The following is a 23,606-nucleotide window of genomic DNA, read 5'->3' as shown; positions in this document are numbered from 1 at the left end:
GTTTTAAATCTGGTTATCGATTCAATTATACTAAATCAATTTTGAATTACATACTGCACTTCGTGAGTTTCGGTGAACTCAATAAGTTACATCAACGGTGGGAATGAAGAAGAGGCGGAATTAGACAGCTGAGAGGTGGTTTTGTGACCTTATCCTACCTGTGTTGATTTTGTTTTTATCTTTCAGGATCTTAATAAACCCAGATATACTCTTCTCTAACAAATAATCCCAGAACATAGTGCTGTCTGCTTATCCTATAGCGGTCAGTACATATTCTAATATTAGACATTAGGTGACTAAAACAGAAATAGTAATCAATGTTTAAATAAAATACTTTAAGGTATTACTTACTTATCTACAACAGGTGCATGTGGTAGCAGATCTGAAAGGCTCCAAATTGGTTTCACCTCTTCATCACAAAAAGTTGGGTCTCGAACAGCTCGCAGTTGCCAAAACTTTGAAAATCAATAGATGGTTAGATATATATCCACACACGAACTAACAGGGGATATTGAGATAAAACGACTATGACTACTACACTCTCAAAACCTCATTGTATATTGGTGGTGGATGTTACATAATAGTTTAGTGTATACTGCATAATGTTACGTACATAATTTTAGCCAAGACCTAGTCTTATTTACATAATTAACAGAACCTACAGTTTTCCATAGACTATAAGTTAAAATATGTGCTTAAGCATTATTATAATCAAAAAATAACATGAATTCAGTCTTTTAACTCCAATGTGATAGTGAACTGGACTTGAAAAGTTATAAACTTAAAGTAAATCAGAAAAAAAATAATTATAATTGTCTCAAGATGTAAACAATCCTTTTACACTTTATAAACACCTGAAGTGATTTCCACATAAAATTGTGTATTAATCTAAGCACTAATACTTCCACTTTAATATGAATTATATTCACGTAACTCACTCCCTAAGTACAAACTTGAGTATCTGATTTAATTATCTGTTTACTTGGGTGTTAGCAGTAATACGCGTCTGCCTAAATCGAAGTAGATGGAGCGGAGTTCTCACCTGAGACCTAAAAGTTAAAAGCTAAATGTTTTAACTGCTAAGCTACCGCTCATAATACGAATCAACTAAACAGTTAAAACAATAAAGGAATGAGAATGTTGGAAACAGTTTCAGCCATCCTCACTAAAGTATCACGATTGCATGACCATGAACCATCTTATAACTACTGGCAAAATTGATAAGTAGAACAGTTGCAAGACAAGCAGCAATCATCTGATACGTCAAGAGAAACTAAAACTATCTCGTAAATTAATTTGGTTTTAGATTTACAGGATCTGACTAGGAATCATTGTTACAACACGTTAAACCACAAAGTAAAAACTATCAAAAGTGAAATGAACATTTTACAAATGTTACTAAGAGTTACCTGGAAACGCCCATCAATTGAAGCTACGACAATATTCAACTCATTCATTTGGTCCACAGAAAAATTAACATGATGTACTTGTTTTGGGCGTCTAGAAGAAGCAGCAGTTGCAACAAGAACATAAGTGCAGCTGTTATCAGCGTGGATATCAGAAGATTCTTTACTAGGTTTTCGCAGTAAATGAGAAGGATGAAGAGAAGGATCTGCTGCTAAAGCAAGACCACGACAAGCATATACGCTTAAATTACCATTTTCATGTAGGCAAATGATGACATCACGTTGAGTGCAAGAATAAACCTGTAAATCAGAAATATGCTTACAAATATAACCACACATATTCCTTATTCTAACAGTCTCTAGCTATGCTTTCCACGTTAAAGCCTCTCAGAAAACAAAATTTTGCTCTTATGCAACCAGACTGCGACATTTACAGATAACGAAAATTAAAAATTACGAGAAATATGGCAAATATACATTCATAAATTTTCATGTATTGAATATCTGCCTCTGTAGTGATAAATTTATGTGTAGTGATAAGCATGATGAACAGTAAATAAAATAATGTATTGGTGCGTTGTTTTCTTTAAAAAATAGATTATTCAAAGCCACCCAAGATTCTTCGAGCGATCAAAATTACCCCTTCTGCGATGAACAAAAGAAATACTCAGTAATTTATACTTTTCTCGAATATTAAATACTAAAAATGAGTTCGGTGGATAAGCTTTCATATATTTGAGAAGGATGGGACTATAATAGATGTTTGACATTCCGTAAAATATAACTACTGTTAATCGAAGGGTTATGCTAAGATATGGGAGAAATCTAAGTTTATGGGCGCCTAGAAACGGTCTGCCTCAAAACTACGAAACTAAAAGATCACTTTCAGGATCGTTAATACTCATAAATTAAATTGACTCACACGTGAGAAAGAAGGCCAAGAAGGATCTAGATAAATGACATGAAGTGGACGGATCAATCCCAGATTCACAATAATAATCTCCCTCCTAAAAACAAACAGCGCACAGTCCTTGTGATATCGATGGTAAGTAACCTGCAAACATGTTCTAATAGATGTTGTTCTCGCACTATCACTCGAAGAATCACATGCCCTGAATAAAAATTGAAATAGTAAAAGCTTTGAATCAAAACAAACACAGTAAAGTTTGTTTAATAACTGAATGTTCACATACAATGTTCCTACAAGTAAAATGGGACAGTATTTTGCAGATGTGCACAACTAAGAACGTGATATACTTTCTTCTATTATGTACTTAACACTAAAGAGCGAAGGCAAGTTGGCTTTCGACAGCAGCTTCCTCGTAAGAAATCGACAATGGAATTGTTTCTGCTACTAATAACAACTTACTTATGGACACCGCAGAAATCATTATTTAAAATCTAAAGACAAATGAGCTGATATTATGAAATTAAACTGTTCGAGCCGGTACTAAGTTCAGACAGAAGGATTAACTTAGAACTTTTAGATTACTCTCGTTTCGTTTGATGAAACAGTGATTCAGTGATTAATACATTCAACTTTCACCCAATACGTCTCAGGTTTGAATCTGGCATTACTCATTTCTGTTTCGTGAATCACGAAGTATCACCAGCACACATTTGGAATGTGGCTTGAAGCCAGATGTATGGATCTGTATCTAGCAAATAACTTAATTAAAGTGTGCATAGAAAAAAATATCAGTAGAAATAGTTTACTGTTATGTGTGCAGTGTTTAAATGACTTGTACTTGGTACTTAAACTCCAGATCTGACGACACACGGCGAAAAACAGAGTGATGATAAGGATTTCTGTAACCCTCAAAATTAATCAAAATGACATGTGAGTACACTACTTTTCATGTGATTTATTTAGTCAGATTAGTAATCATTTGATATGAGTAGTATCTAACATTAACCATTCAATAACTTACCGCGGGAACACGCAATATCATAAAATTCAGTATTCCTTATTAAAATGTGAATACACGTCACAGACAATCGGAAAAAAATAATTCTTTTACCCGCAGTTTAAACAACAAAGTCATTGCTTGTCTTATAAACAGCCAAGCATTATCTATTAACCCAGCAACTTCAAAGCCATTCTGTTGAAACATCAAATGTGGACTAGGGAATGCTAACCTCACTTGCTTATGTTACATGACGAAAAATAATTCTTCACACTAAGCAATTAACAATATCAATAGTCGAAACAATTATATTGTCTATTTCTTATTTATTAAAATAAATGCTAGACTAACAACGTGAGGTAGATATCCACTAACTGCAGTTGCCGTACCTTATAACCTTACGAAGACAGTGAATAAATAGGAGCAAGGATATGAATTAAAATAACGATACAGAAAGTAGCAGAAAACCAAATACGAACAAAAGCCAAATAAGGGAAATTAGAGAATATAAATTTCGGGATAGTACTGTTGTCTAGGAAAAAATAAGTCGAGGAACGAAGCCACTTACCCAGACGTGAGGTTCCGAGCCGTCATCTAAGGTCTTCAACCATAGTCGACAATTATCTTGTTAACACCAACCAAAATACATGACCTTTCCAACAAGACTCCCATAAGTAGTCATTGACTTTTTGGATAGATGTTAGCTTATCGTTTGACTACTCTTAATCACTTTCAGACCACCAGCCTCATAAATTGCCTTGCCACTCCTACATAAACATTTGCAGGTCATGCACGTTGTAGAGCTTGACTGGTAAATGAGTACTTTAAACCTTGAGATGAATAACAAAGCGTTTTAAGAAGATCAAATAAGACTGTATTAAAAGGTAGTGGTTTTGGTGGCCCCAGATTTGACTCCAAGTAGATCGTTTGCTGTTTGTTAACGACTTATACATATCGTCAATCCTCATATATAATAATCGACTTAAATTGCGTTTGTGAAAAACGGAATTAAATACTCCAAATACGAGAATGGATTTCGTATACGTATATTTCATACAATCATTGACCCAGACAGACGATCAAATAAACAAAGCTAAACAAAAATGATGCGCGGTGGAGGCGTGTGAGCCAACTCAAGTTAGTCAAGCGTCAATCGATGTTTATAGTCGAACACAAATAAGTTACAGACACGTGATGAGTAGGATAAGAAGTATAAACACATACGCTCATACAAAAAAGTCAGGACTAATAATCGAATAAGTGACAAGGTCAAAATGTGATTTAAGAAGAATAGATTGATCTATCCGAAGGCTAGAACAACCTACGTGGGCTTGACATAGTATCAGCCCCTACAACAGGGCACAGAACACTTTTCAGGGTAGTTTTAAGAAAGCCTTCCTCAAACTAGTATGTGATGGCCTCCAATGCTATTTATCGCGACCTTATGATCAAGCACACATCCATCCTCTCACATATGACCAATACTCATTATGTGACAGCTGATGATATTAGACAGTCGTCCACTTAAAACTTAATTTTAAACCAAAATACTTTGTTAAATACCTTCCAGAGTTCCCCGGGCTGACCTTTTGTTCACTGTACGATAATTTTACTGGCGTTTCTCCTGATGTTGTCCCATGTGAGTTTATTTCATTAACAAAACACTTGTTACTACCTTCAACTATAAGTTTTAATATGTAGTGTTAACAAACCAGCCTCAGAGATGTTTAGTTTCCTGCCTTTTCCAAAGGCACACGAAGTGACATTGAAATTTTCCACAATGAAATATTCCTTTGAGCAAACTTAAGAAGTAAGTAAGTAAGTGGAAAATCAGTTACAAATCATCTTTGAATTAGAGAATATATCCAAAGAAAAAGAAACCACATCGTCTCCAAAAGAGTACTTCCACAATCTTGTTTGGGTTTGTGTGTTCCAGATAATGAATCTACCACGAGAGTGGAGAACAGCTAACAAATCACGTGAAACCCACTGATTTGGTAGCCATAATATATCTAAACTAGTAAGCAGAATGCGAAAACTAACCCAAAACGAGTGAATCTGGCTCACGAAACTCTGAGGTCGCAGAGGACGTAGTAGCATCCCAAATAATTATTACTCCAGACGCGTCAACACTGGCAAGTTTTAATTGAAAAGGGTTTTTATCATCATGATAGTAATTTTCAGGAGCCCATAAAACATTCACTATGTTAGCGCGGTGCCCCTGAAGTGACTGCAAAGACTGGAATTAGGTTAGGAAAATCATTGAAATCTGTTACTTTACTGAAACAAGGGTCAACTATAAGTATGTTGGTGAAACTTCCAAGAGCAATAAGTCCTTTCCAACCGCTAAAACGTGAGCAAAATTAAAATACTGGATGAAAAGCATTTTACTAATCAACAGCTATACTGGTTTCTGTGCTGACACCGACCGATAGTACCCTTGGTCTCATGACACCCACGTATTCATCAAATAACCATTACAAAGTGTTTCGAAACACTTCATGCGAAGCGCTATCGAGACGACCTTCAGGCTTGAGTCTCTAACCTTAGTCTTAATGTGTCTCAATTAGTAACGATAAAAGGCCCAATCATTTTACTCTGAAGGACGCTACTTTTTATAAAACACCATGTTGATAATACCTCGTTTACCCATACTCATAGTCTCCTATCGCTGAGAATGTCTCTTATCTAGTTTCTGGTGGGACGATGACGGTTTTATCCGGATCTTCGGGTACGACTTTAAAGTTGCGACCACCAACATCCAGTGATATTTCTCTGTTTCGAGGGAATTTTCTCAGGTTTATGTTATACAGTTCGGTATTTGTCTTGCTATTTTTGAAGCGATTACCTAGTATGCGAACGGAACAAAGACTCTGTGACCAAAGACCAGTAAGTTAGCCATTCCGATGCGTCCCAGCCCCGCCAACTAGAGAGAAAAGTCGAAGTTTGGACGAAGAAATGTATTCCTCAAGCAGCCAGTAGCACGAGTAGACTTACCGCACTGGCAAATCCTTCGTAAAAGTACCCAAGCCGCCAATGCAGCTACAACCAAAGTTCTTACTGGATAATGCCAGAACGCCTGTTTTCTCCCAGATCAGATATGTCTTACTGAAAAGCACTCCAATATCTTTGCCACGGAGTTATATAAACCAAGTAATCTCTTTACACTCGCTTCCCGTTGCTTCAGTATGGATTCAGGTTTATGGCAATGTCCAAGGGGTTGCAGTCTAGCCACTCAATTGCACTAATTTCAACCAGTTTGTTAATTATTTGTGCGTTTGTATATCCTACCGTTTGAGTGAGTGCATTTGTCTCAGGAGAGTAGGAATTCTGGATATTAGTTGTCATCACGTTACCAGGAAGGTGGTTGGTTGGTTGTAAAAACAATAAAGCGATGACTCACGTGCTAAGAGGAGAGAATGTTTCCAAAAGTAATAAATGGGTTAACTAGCTGGTAATGTGAGAGGGGATGGAATTCATAAAATGGAAGTGAAGATGCATGTTATAATAAGAGATGTATGAAGTATTTACTGATGTGCGGTAATGATTGCTGTGGTAATTTATGAGACATGCATTGGACATAGCCGGTCTGCGGGGGAGATGGCAAATCATGAGTGAGAACGTGTTTTTCAAATCCCCTCTTAGGGCTATCCACTGATGAAGCTATGGTCACTTCTGTTGGGTAAAATACTCTGAAATGGGGGCAACTCTTAGTCAGGAAACGTGAAAACGAACCTGGTCGTTTGCTCCTTGACATGCAATCTTTCGAGGGCTGTCTTCATCGGCGTGATGACGATGTTCTGGCAATATCTTCGTGACGGGGTGGCCTAGCATACTTACTGTAATGTAGGTTATTATCTGGTCATCTCATATTCCCCTGCAGCTCAACAAGAATAATCTCAGGTTTTGAGGTCTGTCCTCGTAAGATTAACATTTTAAACACATCGCCAACTTAGTTACTTGTCTTTGTCCTCGATCCAAGAGATCTATATCTCTTCTAGGCAGAGGGGACGCAAAGACACTGCGAACCTTGGGATGGGTCCGTGCGTGCGTTCTGACTAGTGTCAGGAATATTTTCTGAGTGGTTGTGCTCAATTGTCTACGCACAAGGTGGAGAGTTGTGTTTGCGTTGGCTGCATCTCCCATATATTTTGACCTAGTACCTAAGCCATCCGATGTTACATGCCCGAGATCACGAAGACGATTGGGAGCGGATTTCCATAGAGAGTATAGGTGCTTTGTATCAAATGAGACAGAGTGTTCTTGACATATTTTGATTGGTTAATTTTAACTCACTGTCTACTGCGTGTCCGTTGACTGTTATAAGGTTCTTTCGAAGTTCAAATGAATAACTGTCACTCTTTGAGTACCTACAAATCTTTGCGTCATCTGCATAGATCAGTGCCGCCGAGCTAATTTTATCTAACAGATCTCTAACGAAGACCAAAAACATGAATGGATCTAAGATTGTTCCCTGTGAAGTTGAGACCCCTCAACTTTTGTGTGCTCTATTTACCTTGGTACGAAGCATCTTGTTTTCTAAATAGTCTAGGAGCCACGAAAGTCATCTTTCCAACCTTCACCATGAGATATACATGAGGTACTGAGCCAAAGGCTTTTGGGAAATCAGAGAATATTACATGAAACAGTATCAGATGGTTCCAGCAGGTCGTCCAGATTTCCCATGCTTTGAGTTGATCGGATGCTGGCTCCTATCCATCACTACAGAATTTGAATTTGGATCCACTATTCAGTGACAAGTAAAAGCTACGGTCAGAATTCTTTAGGGAGTTATTTCGCATGAGCCATGCCCTCTGTTTGGCCTGTAGCAAGAATTTTGTGCCTCGCTTAATCTAGGATCTTCACTTTACGGGTATATAGTTGTTGATCAAGATTTAGTCAAAACTTTAGCTCAAGTATTCATTTACTTCCTAATTTTATGTTGGCATTATCTTTCTTATTATTTTACACTGAATGTTGGAACTTTGTTTGTAAAGACCAAATGATTTCTCTACCCTCACTTCTTGTTTTATTGACTTGATTCCGGGGCTTTTATGGGGTCTATTCAGAATTAATCTAGCCGCACGAGAACACGACTGCCAATGTATTTGATAGCTACATATGTGTTACTTAAAGTGCACTCAGGTCAGTACGTTTTCAGGACCCAGTAGTTATCATATCGATTGTCTGCTATATGAAAATTACAGATTTCGAATTCAGAAGAACGAAGAGAAGATAAAGGTTGTGTGAAGTGAATTAATTAAGTACTTGGACAATATGAATGAATAAGAGCGTGAAATTAACGGGGATTACAAAAAGCAAGTTGAGAAGAAATAGGCCGGTGGAATATGACGATAATTACAGTGAGTGCATTTCAATATACGCATCGGGTATGACTACTTCAGTCTGGAGAATGTATGAGTATAAGTCAAGTTGTAGATCGCCGTTCACCACCCATTTATCCAGTGTTTTGAATTCCTTCCGGAGTTCAAATCATTTCTAGGTCATGCATCGCAACCACTCAATCGTTTTATTCTAGAACTTGTTCCCATGGTGTCTCATTAACGGTCTACTGATGGATATTGTTGTGTCCAGTCCGTGTTATCAAGCCTATGATGGTGTCGACCTAATAAAGGCCAAAGTTCGGGCCACCTAACCAAATTTTCTAAACCATTTTGAACGTCAATTCCTTCACTGTCACTACGTATTACTCTAAGACCTTCGTACTTTTCCCAAATTGGCTATAAAAATAGTTCCGAAAACTCGTTGATGTAATGTAAGAACAATAGAGCTCAAGATAATTCTATTTAGTACAACACTTTACATTTCCGTCTTATGGGAGCCTACCCCATTTTTCTTTCATATGAACACCATTAAAGTAAATATCGACCGTCATTTCGTACTACCTAGTGGAGGTCCATCAGTGCGACTAAGAAATAGATTCTACAGCTTGCAGAAATCCACTTGTAAAACGTTCATATGTACCTATATACACTTCCATCGATTTTCAAACTTCGAGTAACTCCGTACTAGATATTATCCGATGCTGAACAGTGAGAGTGACCTTTAAAGATGGAGAGGATTGTAAACACCCTAAACTTGTTCCCTTTTGTTCCTCAGTATTACTCATAACGAAGGTTAAGTATCCGGAGACTGAACAAGAGACGTTTGTTCCTCTGTTATGAACCTCAGCAATTGTAGTTTGTCATCCACTTTATTAAATTCCTAAAAGAAGTCGTAAATGCATGCCCTTATAGTGATCTACTTTTATCAAGAGAACGTGATTGGTGTAATGGAAACAATTGTTATTATAGCCAATTGTACCAGTGATTGTTTTACTGTACTTGTTTGTTTAGTTGTACTGAATACATACATTCTTCCGTTGATTGTAACCTCGCACGAATTCGGTTACGCTCAGTAATCACAATTGTAACCTGGCACGATCTCGGTAATCTTTCGATACCACGAGATCGCCAGCAAATACATTTCGACTACAGCCATCAACTGCCTTCTGATATTTGGCCTACGAGGGATCTTATCGGTTAACTGTTACATAGTCCTCCTGTAGTGGTGATCATAGTCAACAGCGACTCAACGCCACACTACACCGTGTTTGCTTTATCTGAAGGTATACAGTCTAAAACCACAGGTTACAGGAATCCATGTCATGAATCATACAGAAAGGTGTTCCGAATTTAGAAGACAATGGTCGCTTTTTCCTTGGATATTTAAAGGTAACAACGAGCAAAGAAGTTGGCAAGCTTCGACTTTCTCCCATTTCCTTATCGCTATCATATTTTGTTACACTTTACTTAGAATTAGTTCTATTCATTTGTTTATTTATATCTGCTTTTGACAGATCAGTTTAGTTCCTCTTTTTTTACTTCTATCCGCTCTTCTTGGTATAATTTTATAATCTTTTAGACAAGCATTCAGATGACATTGCGGTGATGTGACTGCTCCCGTTTCCAATGAACCCGTTGCTATGGGACTAGGACGTCTACCTGACTTCACATTGCATAAAACCCAGGATAACTGTTAGATCAGAGAAGAAAATCAAGGCTAGCTGGTTGAACTTGCCTAACAGAGAAATACCAGAGATCTGGGACTGTCCTTCTAAATCACAAACCAAGCTCAAGGAAATAAATTTGTTTAGACTGGCTTGTCACGAATATTTTCAAATAGTTCAAAATGGTTCAAATGGTTGTGGACATAATAGAAGAAGCTTTCACTTAACGGGCTTCCGTATTTAGTAGCAGTGGATTCTAGGTATATTAACGATAATAGAGGAAAAAGAAATTGGTAAATCATAGTAAGTTACTATCCTCAGTCCTTAAGAATAGGTCAAGTTGCCTCTTGAAGGACTCCTGAGAAGTCGCTTGGACTATCCCAGACGACAGCAAATTCCAACATTTGACAACTCTTAAGGAGTAGAAGTTGTGTCTACAGTCCGTTCTGTTGTACTGTGTCTCTAGTTTCTGGGTAATATCCCTTAGTTTTGTGTTGGAGCTAAACTTAAGTAGGTGTTTAAGGGGATTTCCAGAAGCGTTTAGGATACTGTAGGTCGCCTCCAAGACGCCCATACTCCAATAGGTAAAGGTTTAGTGATCGGAGGCGCTCTTCATAAGTCTTGAATTTGAGTCCTCGGACTGATTTCGTGACTTGACGTTGAATACGTTCCAAAGTGTCCTGATCCATTTGGGGTGAGGGAGGAATTACTATGTTTCCGTACTCTAAATGAGGACGAATGAAACTACTGAAGATTATGTGAAAAGTTCTTCCATCTAACTGGACAAAATGCGTCAATGCTACCGCTTCATGGCTTGCTCGAAAGGCATTTTCGTCAGGGTTAGCGTAAGACTTCAAATCTTAGGGCACCATCACTCCTAAGTCTTTTTAAACTCGGAATACTTCTAGAAGGGCAATCGTCTTAGTTGTAGCTGTAGTCTGCGACATGTCGCAGATGGACTACTTTAAACTTTGAAGTGTCAAAGGCAAGTCCGATATCATTCGCCTAATCATGAAGTCGAGTCAGATCCTCCCAAAGTGGCAGTATATCCTCTCGGTTGCGTATCTCTCTCCAAAGTTTCAAACCATCAGCAAATGTAATAATTCAGACGATACCTGTTATGGAAGATCGTTTATATAAATCAGGAAAAGAAGAGGTCCTAGTGCTGAACCCTGGAGGACTCCACTAGGATATTCCATAGCCTGAGAAAAAATGAAGTTAACCATGACCTTAAAATGTCGATTTTTTAGATATGAAGTGAACCAGTCAATTAGAGGTGATTTGACACCTAATCGTTTGAACTTATTGATAAGACATGTATAGTTGACCTTATCGAAAGCTTTTGAGAAGCCAATGTAAATGACGTCAACCTTCCCCTCGGGGCCAAGAATGGCTATCCATCTGGCCGCCGCAGGTTGGTTATACAAGAATGACCCTTCTTGAAACCATGCTTCTGGGGTGAAAAGAAGTTTAAAGATAATAAATAGTCGTGCATACCATCGCATATCAGGGACTCCATAATTTTTGAAGGTATGGAGAGAGGGACGACTGGTTGGTAGCTTGAATGTTCTCTGCGTCGGCCTCCTTTGAAAATTGGTGAGATGTGAGCTAACTTCCAATCTTCCGGTAGTTTGCCTCGGCTTAGTGAGTGTGAGAACTTCATACTGAGCGGCGTTGCCAGGATTGAGGCTGCTTCCCTCAGTATAGCAGAATGGACCATATATAGGCCAGGAGAGATGTCTTTTCCTAGGTGCTGCAGTTTCCAGTAAACCAAGTCAGCGCTCAGGTTCACTTTGGAATGTCCTGTGCAGTTGAAGATGAAGCCTTGATCAATATAGTTAATGTGGGTCGGCTGAAATGTCTGAGAGTATTATTCAGTCAGAAGGTCAACAGCGTCACAGTCGTTATTAGTCGGACCATTAGGACTTAGCAGTTGGGAAACTCCAGGTTTGTCTTATCGAAGAGAGGCTGCATAACGAATAGGCCTTTCGGATTGGAAACAAACTTATCGATGAGCTTTATCTGGTACTGAAGCCTGCCTTTTCTTATTGCCTTTGTGCATATGTTCCTTATACGTTTGTACTGCCTGTACGCGCCGTTGTTATCAGTTTGTCTTTATTTCGCCCAACAATGCCTTTTGCGGCTTAGCAAACGAAGAGTGAGGCTCTTGATGACTGTAGGTTGCTTTTAGATTTCTAGGACCATTTGAAGAACAGACTGATTTGTAGCATATAAGAGCGTGTGCAGTAAGAAGTCCTCATGAGCACCCACATCAAGTTGAGGGTGATCATCCCGATCCACCTGTTGTAGATAGTCCTGTAAAGCTGACACACTCAACAGTTTGAAATCCCAGCACCTCTTGTTGGTGAGATGCCTTGGCTGAAAATGATTGCTCATCAACTGATGGGACCTATCAAACAACTTTTTCACATATGAAGAATTTAAAAACAAGATATCAATTACTTCAATAATATTACCGATTTAACTCGTACTTGTTTATTGTTATTAAGCGACACACTTCTAGCTCGAAACTGATTGGTCACCTCAAGGATTTGTTCAAGGGCAGTGCATCTTTGAAATTTGTGCTCTAGCAAGTAGTTTCGCTGCGACAAACATACTTAATTTGGTCCCAAATAGTATGAAAGGATTAAGTTCTGTTGCATTCTCTCAATTTTTTCTTAGCCATTTTTCGGCCTCAATTTTCAGGAAACTCTAAGCTACTTGGAAGCATTTCTATTCGATCTTTTATTTAAATAGTTTCGTACCACTCTGAGCTCTACTTGCTTCATTAATCAGTCTCTATACTGCATTTCATTTAAGTCTGCAGTAGTTATCCTGGGCAACATCTACGCCACTCCTGAAGTGGATAAAAGTGGCCGGTTGTTTGCGACGTTTGAATAATTAATTAGCTAACGACTACAACTTACCAAATTGTCCCTCCTTTTCCCTCCCAGAGCGAATCGGTGAAACTTTTCACATATATGACTTTTGAAATGTCTTGAAACTAAAACCTTAGCCTCCGCAATAATTGACGTCAAATAGTCTATTTTTATATTAATTCACTTCAAATATTTATTCCTTTGAACTCTCAGAGAATTTCTGACCACAAACTTAGATTTGAATATTGCGAAAAAATGTCTGATGGCCTATGTTAATCCTTTTCTAGCAAGCTCTTCTGAGTATCTAGTTTTCTCTTAAACTAGTAGATTGAAGCTGTAAACACCCTTACGTGAAGTAGTAGGTCCCTAGAGTTGACTACTTGGGGGAAAACCTGTATGTCAAGGGTGTATTGTTTTGAACTCACTCTTAGTGTCCTTTGAGTTTTCCTAATCTAGTGAAAAACAATAAGATATACCAATTGCAAATCACTTTTTAGTATTATGTGCAATAAAATTGAATCAATTCTTGATCTGCAGTAAGAAAACGCAAAATGGTATAATTTCTCAAACCCTTTTGTGAACGGGGAGCACTGAAATCGCACAAGTAGTTGGCTTTTGTACTTTTTCAAGATGTTTGGGTGATCTTTAAAGCAAGGGTTTGCGGTCTGGACGCACTTTCAAGTTTGGATTCCACGGTGATTGTATATACCGTAGAAAATATTTATCAAATTGACAATTGTTCATCTTTATCCTCATGCGATCCTGACCCTCCTAACTACAACCAGGCGGTAGTGAGCTACGATCTTAAGGTTGTGACTTACTATTCTCCCACGGTCATTGAGAGACAGGACTACAAACACATATGCTTCCCTGATGCTGCAGTTATTTACCTTTGCGTATCCAATATGCACTTAGACTTACTTGACCACGTTGACAGGCGTTAACCACAATTTATACAAGTTAATCAGAACGTTTTATTTGAGTTGGAGTACACATGGATCGAGATCTCCTTTTACTTCTCACCCAGCTTCGTCGTCATGAACTCAAAATATTATTGGGGAGTTCGTTCATACTAAGTATAGAAAGTAAATGACCCAGAATGGAGCCTTATAATACCCCACTTAGTACTGGTCCCCTTAAAAAACATGCAAAGTATATTATTCACCCAAACGAACTTGCTATTTAGGTGTCCCAAATTTATTTAAAATGAGTATGCGTTCAGAAATATTGATAAACTAGAGTTCAGTCAACGCAGTATTGATTTCCTTACCTGAAGCTTCGGGTACTTCTATCATGTTAGTCATAGAGCTCTTGGAAGATGTTTTCCATGACCCTAATAAATAAATTCACTTATAAAACATGAATCTCCCAGTAATTCATTTTAAATCAAAAATGAAGGAATATTCTGTCTTAAATATAATTCGGGTTTTCGAAGTTCTAGTAACGGGTTTTCTCCAGCCAGTTTATTTTCGTGTCATTTAGATGCACATCAAGTTACCTGATATCTTTTCATAATTTTTTGGTAAAAGGTTTTAGTAAAGATGCTTACTGCTTCAGTTTATTATTAAGGAACTTTTCAATCCTAATCGTTTTTTCTGTTATATAACAAAATGATTCCTTGGAATTCTGGCGTAAACTTCATAAATGAGAACTGTTTCGACAACTTAACTGCGAAATACACCTTATGACAAAAAATGACACAACAAAGTGTTATGTTATTACATTAAAACTACACTACAAAATTGTCTCATTTGTTCAATTAGGAGTAAATTTGCCATTTCTATATTTTTGTCTTCTAGCTTAGTATATTTGTAATTTCTTTTCATCTATCTTCTGAACACTTCAGAATGATGGCAGTATCGATAGATGATAGCGAGAATAACTTCACTGAAAAAAACAGAACTACAAATATTAAAAAAATTACGAGTATAGCAAAATCATGGGGAATTAATGGAAAAATGACAATACGTAAATTGAGATCGACCATACTTCTCTGTTTTTTCTAGATGAACTTGGTTTGCTTCTCGTCGAAAAGTCCTCAACATATCCCGTGCGTAAGAATGTAAGCATTAGTTTATTTTATTTTCGACTTATTGTGTATATTCTGTCAGTGATATTACCTCTACATATTTTTTCTACCTCTTTGCTTCCCTTTAAAACAATTCTATCAAGCTTTTGGAAGCATTTCATTTATTGTATCTACTGAAAGCATCCGATGAAACTTATCCATTAGTTATTATCGAAAAAATCATCACTTGTTTGACTTTATCACTCACACATGAATATAAACTTGAAGCATTGAAAATACTACTATTGATAGCGTTAGTGTTATTAAAACTAAACTTCTAAATTATCAAGTCAGGAGGAGAAAGGATTGCGCAATATATTAAGGTTGCAAGGTTGTGATGCTACGCTCAATCTGTTGTTTAAAGCTGAAGAAGTCTTGAAACCTTACTGTTTAAATCTATTGATCAGGTAATTTTTGTAAATATTTACTTGCTATTTTGTTTGTACCAGTAATTTTGTCTGGAAACTAGTGTTGTATATTCCTTGATTTTACTAGTTTTTTTTAGAATGGTGCTGTCAAATTCACTTCGTCTCCTCTGAGACTACCTTCCTCATCAAAAATGGGTGTATGAGAAAGGTATTAGGTATATCTTAAAATATTAAAACGACAATTTGTTAACATGAATTTGTTTGTCCAAGTATCACATACATATAACTAAACAGAACATTTCAATAACTGTCTCATTATATTTCGAATCTTCATTTTGATAACAACAAGACTTATAGTCCTATTTTCAACGAAAGTGACTTTCTCACTGGGATTTTTATACGAGAGCTATTGTTAAGTTCTCTGGTGTATTATCTGACTACTTAACCTCACTTAAATCCAGTCGGTGTAAATGGTGTTGTTACATCAATGTTTAAAAAGTAACTTAAAGTGAGTTATTCAGAACTGTGACTGTATTGTTTGCTACTTTCAACAGGTGTTTTAATATTAAAATTACTCGGAAGACTCGTCGTAACGTCTAATTTTACTAAGTTTGAATACCCAACAACTGATTGTGAATAGTTAGTTTTATGTAGACACTGTTTTCGAAAATATTCTTCTAGACACAACTCCATTCTTACTTTTTATAGGATATTTAATTAATGTTTACTAAAGGGTGAGAGTGTGACCAATACATTCGCAACCTGATTAAATCATATAATTTCCATTTCAATGTCGTACAATTTATGTTTGTGAAAATAATATAAATAAACTAAGCCATTTATCATGATTTTCACAACAGGTTTATATACAATCCATAATTTTATTCAATTGCTTTCTTATAAATTTTACACGGTAGAGAATTATCCTGCAAGTCTTATAATTTCGTTTAGAATTTCAGAATCTTTGAGGGGAAGGATTGCTATTCTTGAATATGCGGACTCGTCTCAGCAACTCCTTCTACAACTACAAAAGTCGAAAAAATTTAGTAATCTAATACTTCAGGTACATTTTACAGAAAAATGATTTGGTATATTGGATGTGTGTATACTTTATTTCAACTATTTATTGTAAAAGACGTGTGTGTAACAGTGTGTGTTCTTATTTACTTACTTACGCCTGTTAGCCCTCATGGAGGAGCATAGGCCGCTCGCCAGCGTTCTCCATCCAATTCTGTCCTGGATAGTCTTTTCCAGTTGCTATTCATCATTTTTATGTCTGCTTCCACTTCTGGGCGCAGTGCGTTCTTTGGCCTCCTTCTTTTTCATTCCCTATCAGGATTCCAAGTTAGCGCTTGCTTCGTGATGCATTCTGGTGATTTCCTCAATGTATATCCTATCCACTTCCAACACCTTTTCCTAATTTCCTCTTCAAATGAAAGTTGGTTTATTCTCTTCCATAGTAGGTTGTTACTGATGGTATCCGGACAACGAACATTCAGTATGTTGTGTAGACAATTGTGTAGAAATACCTGTACTCTTCGATGATGGCTGTAGTAGTTCTCCAATTTTCAGCTCCATACAATAGAACTAACTGTCTTGACGTTTGTATTGAATGTTATGACTTTGATGTTGACTGGAATTTGTTTTGAGTTGCATATGTTCTTCAGTTGTAGGAATGTTGTTTTTACTTTGCTAATCCTTGCCTTTACATCTACATCAAATCCTCCTTGTTTACCAATGTTGCTACCCAGATACGTGAAAGGTTCCACATCTTTCAGAGCTTCTCCATCAAGTGTGATCGGGTTGGTGTTCTCTGTGTTAAATTTGAGGAGCTTATTTTTTCCTCTGTGTATGTGGAGGCCTACTGATACAGAGGCTGCTGCTACAGTGGTCGTCTTCATCTGGATTTGTTGGTGTGTATGTGATAAAAGAGCCAGGTGATCTGCGAAGTCCAAATCGTCCAGTTGCATCCAACCTGTCCATTTTATTCCATGCTTCCCGTCAGATTTGGAGGTCTTCATAATCCAATCGACCACCAGAAGAAAAGGAAAGAGAGAGATTAAGCAACTTTGTCTAACTCTGGTCCTTACTTGTAATGCGTTTGTCAGCTGTCCTCCATGCACCACTTTGATGACTATTTTCCTAGGTACTCCATAGTGTCGAAGAAGTTTCCATAATGTTCTATTTACACTATCAAACGCCTCATAGTCAATGAAGTTGATGTATAGTTGTGAGTTCCACTCAACTGACTGTTCAACGATGATCCGTAGCGTCGCAATTCGGTCTGTGCACGACCGATCTTTACGAAATCCAGCCTATTGATCTTGAAGTTCGTTGTCTACTGAGTCTCATCCGGTTCAGCAACACTGCTGGAAACTTTTCCTGGTATTAACAGTAGTGTGATGCCTTTGCAGTTCTCGTATTTGCTCAGATCTCCTTTCTTTGGTTTCTTGATGAGATGTCCTTCTTTCCAATCCGTCAGCACCTGTCCCTCCTCCCAGAATAGAATTTGCATCAGGTTGGTGTGTTGTCTGGTCCTGCTCCCTACCCACTCTTGGTTTATTTGATGGCCATCGTGATCTCTTCGATTGTTAGTGGAGTGGCATCTACAGGAAGGTCTGTAGGTGTTGCTTGGATATCCGGTGGATTCAGTGAGGCTGGCCTATTCAAGAGTTCCTCGAAGTATTCTACCTATCTCTCTCTGCTGTTGCATTTCAGTGATTGTTCTGCCCTCTTTGTCCTTGACCGGTCTCGCTGGTTTACTATATTTCCCTGTTAGTATTTTCGTCGTATCATACAGTTGCGCCATGTTTCCTTCTCTTACAGCTTTTTCCACTGTTGTTGCTAGGTCTTCCACGTATTTCTGCTTGTCAGCTCTATTGCTCCTCTTCACTTGTTTGCTTCAGTGTGTTCAGTTTGTACCTTGATTTTCTCTGTTGTTTTTAATTGCTGTCTTCTTGTTCCTCCTTTCTTAAATCTTGTCGAGGGTTTCGATAGAGATCCATTCTTGACGATTAAGCTAGTTGCAGCCCAAACCTCGTGACACGTTAAAGCTAGTGCTTCTCTGATCCGTTTCCAGTTGTCCTCCATAGTAATTTCTTCTTTCAGTAGATCCTGTAAGACCTGGAACCTGTTGTTGAGAGTCACCTTGAGTTGTCAGTATCTCGAAGGAAGACTGTGTTGAACCTTTGTAATGCTGTTTGTCCAGTATCTTTTTAGTTTCAGTTTCATCTTGGCAACCACCAGTTGGTGGTGATCTGAAGCTATTTCAGCTCCTTTCCTGATTCTCACGTCTTCCATTGACCTTGTGAATTTTTTACTGATGCAAATATGATTTATCCGGTTCTTCATAGTGTGGTCCGATGAGACCCATGTAGCTTTGTGTATGCGTTTGTGTGGAAATATTGTCCCGCCTATAATCAATTTGTTGATTGCACATATATTTGAAAATCCCTTCCCATTCTCGTTTCTTTCTCCCAGTCCATGTCGTTCCGTGATATCTTCATACTCGGTATTGTCCATTCTGACTTTGGCGTTTAGGTTTCCCATCAGGATTGTCAGGTCGTTTCCCAAGCACTTCGCTATGATTGATTGCAGCCTCTCGTAAAACTTATCTTTATCGTCGTCGTTTCTGTGATTGATGGGTGCATAACATTTGATAACATTCATTGTGATTTCGTCCTTTGTTTTGAAGGATGCTTTGATTATCCTGGATCCATGAGATTCTCACCCAATAAGTGCATTTCTCGCTTCTTTGGACAGCATTGGGATAACTTCTTGAGTGTGTGGAGTATTTATTTCTTCGTGGCCAGAGTACAGAGTGGGGCCAATGAGTTTCACTGATTCCGAGTAATGCCAACTTTTATCTCATTCCATTTGCTATTTGACTGGTCATCCTGGTCTCCCACATTGTCCAGACGTTCCATATATCCATAAAAATTGTTGCTTTGGTTGTTAGGAGAAGCACTGTCTTCGTAACGTCAGAAGAGTCCCGGCTTTCATCCTTAGGCGTCATAATTCTTCCTTCAACTTCCAGGACAGAGTTTAAATCCGTTTAAATTGTTTATTCTGGTTAGCGTTTTTTCAGCAAAGTTTTTTTACAGGATATGCTTGCCGACCCCATATCCAACCCTCCTCCTTTACCTGGCCTTGGAACCGGCAGTAGCCCTAGAATAGATACAGGCGGAGTTACATTGTGTGTGTAGAAAGTACATATTCATTTTATCATCTAACATGTTTGAAATGGAATTTAGTTGGATCTTCAGGTGAATCTTCCAGGACTATCAATATTATTGTGCACAGGGCAGGACAAATTTAAATAGTTAAAAATTAGTTGATACTTACATGGGATCAATATCAAGTAATTTACTTCTTCACCAACAAACCTTTACATATGTTCCTAAATAACATTATAGGGACCATGGATGCTCAATGGTATAGGAGTAGGTTGGAAGAAAGCTAGGGGCGGCCAGACCAAAACATGGCACAAGTCCATGAAGTCACTGACAAGTGGACTGAGTCATGTTGGTTGGTGTAGACTACCTGGTTGGGGACCGCGAGATGATAGCAACCGATGGTTAGGGACCCTGAATGACACGGCTCAAAATCGTTTGCAATGGCGCAGGTGCATTCACTTTCTGTGTTCCCCCAAATTCTAATCCCCTGAATCCTCCTTGTCTCCTTTTTTCTCTTTCCAAATTTATTTCACTGAATTGTACTCTTCAAACCTTAATCTCTCCGATTACTGCTTATACTCTTACCGCCTCTACCACTACGGGGTTTGGATCTCTGCGCTAATATGGTGTGGCAACTCGAACTGATTTACGTATGTACGAAGTTCTACTTTGTTACTGACTGACTGATAGGGATCATGAAGAAATGGCTTGTTTCTACAGGTTTTCGTCTTGATTATGGGGTCAATCTTAAGAGAAGTTAAAGTGCACCACTTGGAATTATGCAATCGACACGAACTAGTTCTATTGTGCTTTCCGATTTCTCAATAATTCTTCAGATGATATCAGTTTATGAAATCTACCACCAAGAGATCATTTCTTTTGAGTGTCCTTTTGTTTGTAGGCTGTTATTTATCTTTGTATTTTCTCTTTGCAGCTCATAACTAATTTGTTGGGAGTACCTACAGCTAGAAAAATGTTCAGTGTTCCAAAATTTGTAAGTATCAATCCAACACTCATTGATTCTATAAATCGGATCTAGTATGGGAAAAACTGTTTGGTAAAAGGATAAGATATCAGAATGCATCACGACACGGATCGCATGCACTTAAAAAAATAGGTTCATCACTGAACTTATTTTTGTTTGAGCTTTGTTAACATTTTGTGACAATTCTCGGATCCTTACTACATCTTTTTTTCATTCTTATATTCAAAATTTCGCTTCAGGACTAGTTGAATTCGGTAGCTGGTTTTACTATAAAGTAAAAAAGCTGGACACATTCATCATCCCGCTTCCAGGTCCTATCGACCCTCATAAGTTGGCGGTTGATGTAACGTGGCCACAAACACAATGGTTTCGTTTAGCGTTTAAACACTTAGTCGATCTGTGACACAGGTCAGATCTCCGTTTTTCTATCGGCTTAGGAGATTGTCATGTTCCCCTGTAAGATTGGTTAAAAGTTCGGATGTGTGCGAAAATGGAACAGTGCTTTAGAGGTTCGAACACTTGATTTCCAACCATTGGATCACTTTTTTCATCGATGTCCTTAGTTTATCAATATAAAGTGTGGCAAGTCGAAATGATGTACATTTTTACTAATTCCTATGTTGTTCCTCCGTTGTTTGCCTCAGGGTATTGAGTATGTAGTAACATCTATAAGTCCTGAGTAATACAACCCATAAACCACTGAAAATCTTATTGATAAATATCTGTCTGATACTTTAAGGATCAAATTTGCATATTTTATGTCTCAACACTCTCAAATACATGTTGTGGTTAGGGATATTGGGATATTATGACTTCATTTTGTTTAGAGTTTGCTAAACGAACCGAGGTAATTATTCAGTCAGTCAGTAACGACGTAGAACTTCGTACGTACTTACATCAGTTCAAGTTGCCATACCACACTAGCACAGAGATACAATTGTCGATTCAAATCCCATAATGGTAGAGGTAGTAAAAATATAAGCAGTAATCGGAAAGATTAGGGTTTGAAGATGTTATTTAAAGAGTATAATCCAGTGAAATAAATTTGGCAAGTAAACCTTCCACTCGGCCCTCGGAATTACGTTTTTGATATATATGAAGAGAGAACGATCTGTGAGGATTATACAGATACCAAATTGAAAAATCTTATACATAAACCCCGTATAATCACAGTAACCCTATAGTCACTAGTAACTAGTTTCTATGGGTAATTCCCGGAGTTTTAGTGAGAAAACTTAATCAGTGGAGTTTAATCAAGTGTAGGCCTCTTAACTATCTCTGATATTAGTAGTTGGTCGCACAATATCGCAAATTAATTGAAGTTAAACATGTAAACTATTGGATTCTTGCTCGGTGGTCTAAAGGTTAAATGATCACCACGAAACCTGAAGTCCCTGATCTTAACCCTCAGTAGGGTCGTGGGCCCACACTACTGAGTAAACCCATACTAGGTTAAGACAGTTGAAGATTTTTTCTTGACTTTCGTTGGTTATTTAACTAAAATCAGTCTTTTATTTAATCTATAACATTTCATATGATACTTTTTAAAAAATAAGTATCCTTTACCTTCTTTGTTATTATTAATTATATGTCCAGATCAGTTATTTATCCAGTAAATCAGATGATTCAGAATTAAATCTACGCAAACAATTATTATTATGGTTAGTTAATTTACCAAGTCAAAATCTAGTTGATCATTTGGCTTCACAATATGGTTTACATGATCAAAATTGGAATATTTCAACCGAAAACAAGTAATTTCGTAAAAGTTTAACTAACACAATTATCACAATTTACTAGTTGGCATTTTATGCTTCGATTTATTTGTTTATTGTTTTAGTGAAATACAACATAATATTTATCAAATGACTTAACTTTTTCTTACTTCACAATAAAACTACATGATATTGAGGGAAGTGGAAATAATGGTCTGTCATATCTTCAGTCCTTATAGAAGTTTCGCAATATAGGTTTGATGTTTAATAAAATAATACAGACATCTTGGATTGAATTTTGTAATAACATTACATAGCTCACCTATACATACATAAGTAACATGAATCTAACACATAAACTGTATTGAAATGACAATATTGTGAAATTCACTCAAGATGCTCATATTTCGACAGAGATTGGTTAAATTTTAATCCATAATATCAATAACCCTTGGGGATAAATGTTTACATTACATAATTTACTGAATACTTGTTTTGAATTGAACTGCTACAGTTGAAATATCCATCGATCATTAACCTTTCATACTATGAAGATAGATAAGAAATTATAAAAGCATTCAGAATACCGGTTTCTCCATGGTTAGCGTTCTTTAGAGAGTTGGTTTTCTACGGGATAGGGTTGCTAACCCCCTGCCCAGCCCTCCTCCGTTATCCGGGCTTGAGACCGGCAGTAGCCCCCGGAGGGGCTCAAGGCGGAGTTGGGTTCTCCATAAATTTTGCTTAATGTAAAAAGTACAAACCTAAAACTTGGAAATGATTACTTGTGATTTATAGTTAGAAGTGACTCTTCTAAATGCGTAGTGTTCTCTGAGTTGAGTGCTTTAATTACGAAGCTTTCATTCCTGTTTCGAATAACACCGCTAAGGCTTAATTTACATACAAGTGACCTACTTAGTTCTTTCACAAAGGCTAGATCAATTTTTTCTGATTATCTGGTCTGTAACTGGTCCTCACAGGTTTTGTTGGCTTCATTTGTCTTAGTACTCATGTCTATTTTCGTGTTCGGTTGACCTCTGACCATGTGGTTGGCTGATCCTACATATTGGCAACTAATGTCTATGTTGATAAACCCT

The 23,606-nt window shown here is 37.5% G+C and overlaps 2 protein-coding genes across 3 annotated transcripts in view; one reads left to right on the top strand and one right to left on the bottom strand.

Moving 5' to 3' along the window:
- WDR11_1 (WD repeat-containing protein 11) overlaps window positions 1–5,832 on the bottom strand; it is a gene marked incomplete at its 5' end in the record, with an annotated part of 34,603 nt that extends 28,771 nt beyond the window's left edge. Inside the window, 9 exons of one of the 2 annotated variants that reach the window (XM_035732963.2) lie at window positions 352–455; window positions 1,410–1,706; window positions 2,329–2,518; window positions 4,877–4,988; window positions 5,026–5,115; window positions 5,152–5,325; window positions 5,357–5,552; window positions 5,590–5,659; window positions 5,705–5,763. In XM_035732963.2, the coding sequence (XP_035589949.1) occupies window positions 352–455; window positions 1,410–1,706; window positions 2,329–2,518; window positions 4,877–4,988; window positions 5,026–5,115; window positions 5,152–5,325; window positions 5,357–5,552; window positions 5,590–5,659; window positions 5,705–5,763 (1,292 nt within the window). Of the gene's footprint in view, window positions 1–351; window positions 2,519–4,876; window positions 4,989–5,025; window positions 5,116–5,151; window positions 5,326–5,356; window positions 5,553–5,589; window positions 5,660–5,704 lie in introns of both variants that reach the window. The other variant, XM_051216153.1, reaches the window with a different exon arrangement.
- Window positions 5,833–12,842: 7,010 nt separating this feature from the next.
- On the top strand, window positions 12,843–22,713 carry MS3_00007813 (uncharacterized protein). The gene is made up of 8 exons (XM_051216152.1): window positions 12,843–12,958; window positions 15,048–15,169; window positions 15,208–15,263; window positions 15,374–15,522; window positions 15,560–15,676; window positions 16,589–16,700; window positions 20,747–20,806; window positions 22,394–22,713. Exons 2-8 carry the CDS (start codon window positions 15,049–15,051, stop codon window positions 22,553–22,555), a joined length of 777 nt encoding a protein of 258 aa, XP_051066717.1. The 5' UTR covers window positions 12,843–12,958; window position 15,048; the 3' UTR covers window positions 22,556–22,713.
- The last annotated feature ends 893 nt before the right edge of the window (window positions 22,714–23,606 follow it).

Source organism: Schistosoma haematobium, chromosome 4 (genome assembly GCF_000699445.3).
Source record: "Schistosoma haematobium chromosome 4, whole genome shotgun sequence".
In the NCBI taxonomy this organism is placed as follows: domain Eukaryota; kingdom Metazoa; phylum Platyhelminthes; class Trematoda; order Strigeidida; family Schistosomatidae; genus Schistosoma; species Schistosoma haematobium.
This window is presented reverse-complemented; position numbering and strand designations above follow the sequence as displayed.

Excerpts from the sequence above, each read along its gene's own strand:
- MS3_00007813 (XM_051216152.1), top strand. The coding sequence starts at position 15,049 with ATGATGGCAGTATCGATAGATGATAGCGAGAATAACTTCACTGAAAAA. Across the intron at positions 15,170-15,207 it reads TAATGGAAAAATGACAATAC|ATGAACTTGGTTTGCTTCTC; the intron begins GTAAATTGAGAT and ends TGTTTTTTCTAG. Across the intron at positions 15,677-16,588 it reads TGTTTAAATCTATTGATCAG|AATTTCAGAATCTTTGAGGG; the intron begins GTAATTTTTGTA and ends AATTTCGTTTAG.